Source organism: Daphnia magna, unplaced genomic scaffold (genome assembly GCF_020631705.1).
Source record: "Daphnia magna isolate NIES unplaced genomic scaffold, ASM2063170v1.1 Dm_contigs257, whole genome shotgun sequence".
NCBI classification, from domain to species: Eukaryota; Metazoa; Arthropoda; class Branchiopoda; order Diplostraca; family Daphniidae; genus Daphnia; species Daphnia magna.
This window is the reverse complement of record NW_025533207.1, coordinates 14,375-20,471: the sequence shown is the minus strand read 5'-3', so window position 1 is coordinate 20,471 and position 6,097 is coordinate 14,375. Positions and strand designations below refer to the sequence as shown.

Genomic DNA, 6,097 nt, shown 5'->3' with positions numbered 1-6,097 from the left:
ATAGAAGTAAAAACTCATGGTATAACAGTGTATTCACATTGAATACAAGTATATTTGATGCTGTTTACATACAGAAGTAAAAATTCATGGTATAACAGTGCATTCACATTGAATACAAGTATATTCCATGCAGTTTACATATAGAAGTAAAAACTCATGGTATAACAGTCTATTCACATCGAATACAAGTATATTTGATGCTGTTTACATATAGAAGTAAAAACTCATGGTATGTGAAAGACCAGAATAGACGTAAATGCTAAGTATGGCGCGGCCAACGTTTATTGGGTTTACACGAGGTAGCAAATCAAAGGAAAAAACCGCAATTTTCTTGTCTCGTATCTTTAAGAGTCCTTTTTTTACTACTGACTTCCCCCTCTCCCGTCTGCTAGCCACGTTGCCAGGTCTCCTGATTCCCAGATGCTGGTGCATCACAGTGGGGCCGGCCACCAACATCGTTATCCGCTCCTGTCACCTGAAATAAAACAAAGTTTAACAGCAGGGCGGAGAAGCGTGGAGCGGGTAGTTTGAACCGTCGCCTTCCGGATGACACCGTCGTCGCCAGGATGAACGGCGGTGATGCTGCCGGTGAGCCACTCTCCTCGCTTAAGGTTTTCGTCCATTATAAGGACTTTATCACCAACACGCAACGGGCGAACGGACTTTTCCCATTTCTTACGCTCGATCAAGCTGGGCAGATATTCGCGCATCCAGCGCCGCCAGAATTGGTTTACGATAAACTGCGCCTGCTTCCATCGGCGCCTGGTAACTCCGTCGAAGGCCGGTTCGTCGTCTGGCACCCGATGCGGATGCGGTCCACCGATCAGGAAGTGATTTGGCGTGAGCGGCTCCGGCTCTGACGGATCTGTGTGGACATGAGTCAGCGGACGGCTGTTAAGAAGGGAGGTGACTTCAGCGAAGACAGTGCGCAGCACTTCATCGTTGACGGAGCGAGACTCCAAGATGGCCCGCATTGCCACCTTACTGGATCCAATGAGACGCTCCCAGACGCCTCCTTCGTGCGCGCATGACGGTGCTGACTTCCGCCAGTCGATTCCTGCATCCACCATCTCTCCTACGACTCGGGTCGAGTTCAGATTAGCGATACCCTGCTCGAGCTCCTTTTGACCGGCGACGATATTGGTGCCGTTATCAGAGTAGATAACTTTAGGGCAGCCTCGATAGGAGATGAATCGGCGGAGGGCCATGATGAAAGAGTCCGCGTCCATTGAATCAAGCACTTTTAAGTGCACGGCACGGGATGCGAGGCATGTGACGAGTAGCCCGTACCTTTTCACAGTTTTCCTTCCGATGACGACGTGAAATGGCCCGAAACAGTCCAGACCAACGTTGGTGAAGACACGTACAAAGCCCTGCAGGCGCTCCTTAGGCAGGTTGGCCATGCGTGGGGGCTGTGGCATTGCGTGCTGTATCCTACACTTAATGCACTGGCGCAACGCTCGGCGGATGGTGCTGCGTCCCTGGGGAAGATAGAAGTCCTGTCGGACGACACTGAGCGTTTGCTCGATTCCGGCATGATGCAACTTGACATGACAATCCTCAACAATGAGCCTTGTAAGGTGATGATTGGAAGAGATGATGATGGGATGACGGGTTCGAGCAGGGAGCTCGGCGTGACGCAACCGGCCGTCAACCTTCATTAGTCCGTCGTGCGAGTCGATATACGGACAGAGGCGGCGCAGCGGCGATCCGTTGCTTATCTTTCCTTTATTAAGTAGGGCCTTCCGCTCACCGGGGAACTCTTCGTCTTGCGAAACGTTTAAGCACAAGCGGAACGCTTCTGCAAGCTCATTCGCTGATAGCTCCTCCTTCTTTGCTGCGTCCGATCGTAATAACTGGGCAACCTCCCGCTTAAGGAGATGCAGTTGTTCGGCCTTCTTGATAAGCTTCGATATTTCATCAGCATGCGGGTGGCTTGGCGACGGCCCTGCCTGCAGTTGATTAACGCTGACCACCGGTGGTTCTTCTTTTTTCGAGGGTTCTTCTTCACTTGGCCGGACCGAAAGAGGTATGAATGGCTCCGGCGCGTAAGATGGATCACGCAGCCTTGGCGGGCCGGAATTTCATCGGCAGCTAATTCCGAAATCTTTAGGCACCGTGTTCCGCGTAGAGTCGTCTGCCGGGTTGTCAGCGCTAGGAACGAAGTGCCAGCTATCAACTTTGGAGTGTTGAAGGATGTATTCTCTCCTCTTGTTTACGAACGTGGGCTGTTTTGTCCCGCTGGAGTGCAGTTGATGGAGTACGATCTGGGAGTCGCTGTGGTACTCAACATCAGCTATAGGGAGGCGCAGTTCCTTTTTGATAATGAGTGACAGCTCCACGGCCAAAACGGCTGCTCTTAGCTCAAGACGTGGAACGGTAGTTGGTTTTAGCGGCGCCAAACGCCCTTTCGCCATAACAAAGTTTACCGCGACTTTTTGTTCGAATTGGCAGCGTAAGTATGCCACTGATGCATATGCGACTGATGATGCGTCGGCGTAAACCACCAGGCGGAGGCTTGTGCCATGGAGGGGGAAGCTGTGATCACGGAAACACCGAGGAATGCGAGGGAAAGACAGCTTGTGAAAGTGAGTGGTCCAATCATTCCACTTCACTAGAGTTTCCTCTGGTAGAGGGCTGTCCCACCCGCGGCGCGAGCTGTCATCTAGCGAATCCTTGTGCGTCTTTTGAAAGATTTGTTTAGCCCCTGTTATGACAGGTAAACACAGGCCGAAGGGGTCAAACACGAGTGAAATAGCTGATGATAGCTGTCGTTTTGTTGCCACAGAAGGTAACTGCCTCGTTCTTATGCAAAATGTATCCGTTGCGATATCCCATTCTAGTCCTAGTAGATACTCTATTTGCAACCCGTCAAGGTTGAGATCGATTATTTGGTGTGACCTGTGCTGCATCGGGATGGATTTAAGGACCTTGGCTGAAGATGATGCGAACGCGGTTAGGGTAAACCCGCCAGCTTCGAGAGATTTAGTAACCTGCCGTGCGAAATCCATTGCCTCCTCTTCCGTTTCGAAGGAGTCGATCATATTGTCGGAGTAAAAGTTATCCTTCATCTTTTCTGCGACGATTGGGAATTCAAAGCATTTGTTCGCGGCGTGCTGTAACACAAACACAGCGGCTGACGATGAACAAATGGCACCGAATATCAGAGTTGTGAATTGGTACGTGTTAATTTGTGCGTCACTGCCGAATTTTCTGTAGACGAAGCGTTGGAGTGACTGGTGATGTTTTGCGACACCGACGCGATGATAGAAGGCGGTGATATCTGCAAACAATGCAACCCGAAATTGACGAGATCGTAGGAGTACGCCTACGAGGCTTGGTATAGAAGGTGGACCTCTCAAGAATAAGTCGTTGTAGGAAATTGAACGAAATCGGGCGGCTGCGTCGAAAACGACACGGGTCTTCCCAGGTTTGTTTGGATTGGTTACAAAGAAGTGTGGCAAATACCAAACCAAGCCTTTCGGCTCGTCGATGGCTGACCGGGCAACTGGCACGACTGTTCCTGATGAAATTAGTTTTTCGACGATTTGCTCGTAGCGACTTGCTAGTTCGCGCATAGAAGGCTCGGTAAGCCGACGCTCTAGACCGTGGAAGCGAGAAATCGCATGGTTTCTGTTGTTCGGTATTTCGGGATGGTCTGTTCGTAGAGGCAAGTCAATCTGATAACCGCACATGGTAAATATTATTGACCGCTTCATGATGTCGAGCATTTGATTGTCTTCTTGCTGCTGCAAGCTGCGTGCCGCTGATATTCGCGCCGTAGGTTGTTGAAATGAGTGCGTTCGGTCCATCATACAAGGTAGCAGCGGGGGTATAGATTGCAAGTTTACTGTTCTCCTGGTAGTTGGTCCCGTCACGAGAGACTTTGGTATTCTTCCGACTACAGCTAGCCCAAAACGTGTGCGGTAGACAGTAGGCCCATCCTCTCCAGCAAGCGGTTCTAACATTTGAAGAGTTTGATGCGCGGCTGCGACGTCCATTCCCAACAGGATCTCGACGCTAGACGAGTCTAAGGCTGGTAAATCGAGTTGTGCTAAATGCGACCATCGATGTTTAATTGCGGGCCAGTTGATTTTTCTATGAGATAAATTAATTTTCGGGACTACGAATGCGTCCTCCAGCTCGAATGAACAGGCTTTGTCGAGTGAATGCAGGCTGAATGAGACCACGTCGGTTAAAATTTCGACTGAACTGCTGAATGAGCCGAACCGAATTACTGCCGGACTCCCTTTCAAATCCAGAAAACTGGCCAAAGGTCGCGTGATTAAAGTGGCTTCGCTACCAGGATCTAACACGGCGAACGTTGACTTTACTGCACCTTTCACTTCAATGACAACTGGAACAATTGCGAGAAGCACCGGCTTGATAGAGTTTAGCGGGGACTTGACCATTAGAATTTTGGGTCCTGAGCTTACAGGGAACTGCCTTTCTGCTCCATGCAGAAGCTTGTGGTGTGCAGCGCCACAGTCAGTACAACTTGCATTTTGCCTTCTACATTTCGACGCGTAGTGTCCTTTTATCAAGCACTTGAAGCAGCGATTGTTCTGGGCACAAAGGACGGCACGAGCGTTAACCGTCATTCTGGCGAAAGTATTGCATTCTTCCAGGCGATGCGCCGATTTGTCATTGCATGCCGGGCACTCGACGGCTGTTTGTCTCAGCAAGGATTCAGCGTAGTTATTCAGAATAGTTGGGCCACCACGCACACCGTAATTACTGCTTCCGCTGGTTTGACGGTTGGCATTGGTTAGGTTGCTAGGTGGTTTGTTGCTACCACTGGAGCCGCCTGCTGTGGAAATCTTGGCACCGCGAAGTTCTTCCGCTCCCATTATGGTATCGATCCATACGTCAAAATCTTTAAGAGTTGGTATTCTCCGCAGGAGATAAGCGTGCTTGCTCCAGTCTGCCTGGAAATAGTTAGGTAGCTTGGTGTGGAGGGTCCCGACCACTGACATGAACATACAGATGTGTTCACTGCTTACACTGGACACCGCATCACGAACGGCTGTCGCCATTTTGAATAAACCGTCGAAGTCTCCAGCCCTGAACGATGGTAGTTGTTGGAGATGTGTGTCGTGCGCCTTGATGATAAGACCAGGGTCCCCGTATTTAGCTTCGAGGAGGTTCCAGGCGCACTCGAAAGTGTCGAAGTTAGCAAAAACGTGCGCGACGCGCTTCTGGATGTGCTCTAGCATGCTCTCCTGAAGCGCCAGGAGCTTCCATGATTCGGGCATATTAGTATCTCTTAAGGTGGCGCTGATGCCATGTGCGAATTTTGTCCAGCTGCGCGGATCACCATCGAATTTGGCTACCTGCAGCTTAGGCCATCCGTGTGACGGCACGTACGTAGACGGGCCGGCGATTGGTTTGGTGGTGCATGTTTGCTGTGTGGCGGACTTCTGTGTTGGTGTGGACGAGTGCTGCGGCTCGCCGGGTCGGACAAATTCACCCATTAAGTGAGATTGCCTTTGTATTTCTAGCATTATATCCTCTCGCTCTCTGTCGTATTTTAGCTGGAGGTCCCTTTGTTCGCGCTCTCGCTGCAACTCTTGCTTCTTCAGCTGGAATTCTAAATTGATTTTTCGCCGTTTTGCTGACTCGTATTCATCTCGTTCAGGGTTGGTTGGACCAAAAAACCTCTTCGAGCATTCTGCTCCAATGTCGTCATTCTCTTGTGCGCCTTGCTGGTCATGCACACGCTTGCCGTTACCCGGCGGCTGTTGTTCTTCGGTTTGCAGCGCCTGCGTAATTGGAGCGACGTTTGGTGTGATAGCTTGCGTAGTGATTGACCCAGAAGATAGCCGACGATCTAAGTTTTCAATAGTCCAAGAAACAGATGGGCGACGGATTTGCTGGTTTCGCGCTGATTCCGCGACTGCGGCCAGACAGCCATCGTGCAAGCTGCGAATATTTTCAATGTAGACATCTGCGGCGTGTAGCTCTTGGTCGTCTAGGTCCGTTATTTCAACGTAACGGTTGTGGACGGCGACCACTCGGTCATAGGCGGAATGTAAAGCCGCTACAGCGTCATCATGCGATGGTGTTAAGCAGACGGGTGTGTGCCCTTTTTGCAGTT

At 50.5% G+C, this 6,097-nt stretch overlaps 2 protein-coding genes across 2 annotated transcripts; both read right to left on the bottom strand.

Annotated features, from left to right (window-relative positions):
* Positions 1-394: 394 nt before the first annotated feature.
* Positions 395-1,661, bottom strand: LOC123468000. Its single transcript, XM_045167681.1, has one exon. It carries the CDS (start codon positions 1,659-1,661, stop codon positions 459-461), a length of 1,203 nt encoding a protein of 400 aa, XP_045023616.1. The 3' UTR covers positions 395-458.
* Positions 1,662-2,084: 423 nt separating this feature from the next.
* Positions 2,085-5,162, bottom strand: LOC116936346. The gene has a single exon (XM_032943494.2). It carries the CDS (start codon positions 5,034-5,036, stop codon positions 2,085-2,087), a length of 2,952 nt encoding a protein of 983 aa, XP_032799385.2. The 5' UTR covers positions 5,037-5,162.
* Positions 5,163-6,097: the final 935 nt, after the last annotated feature.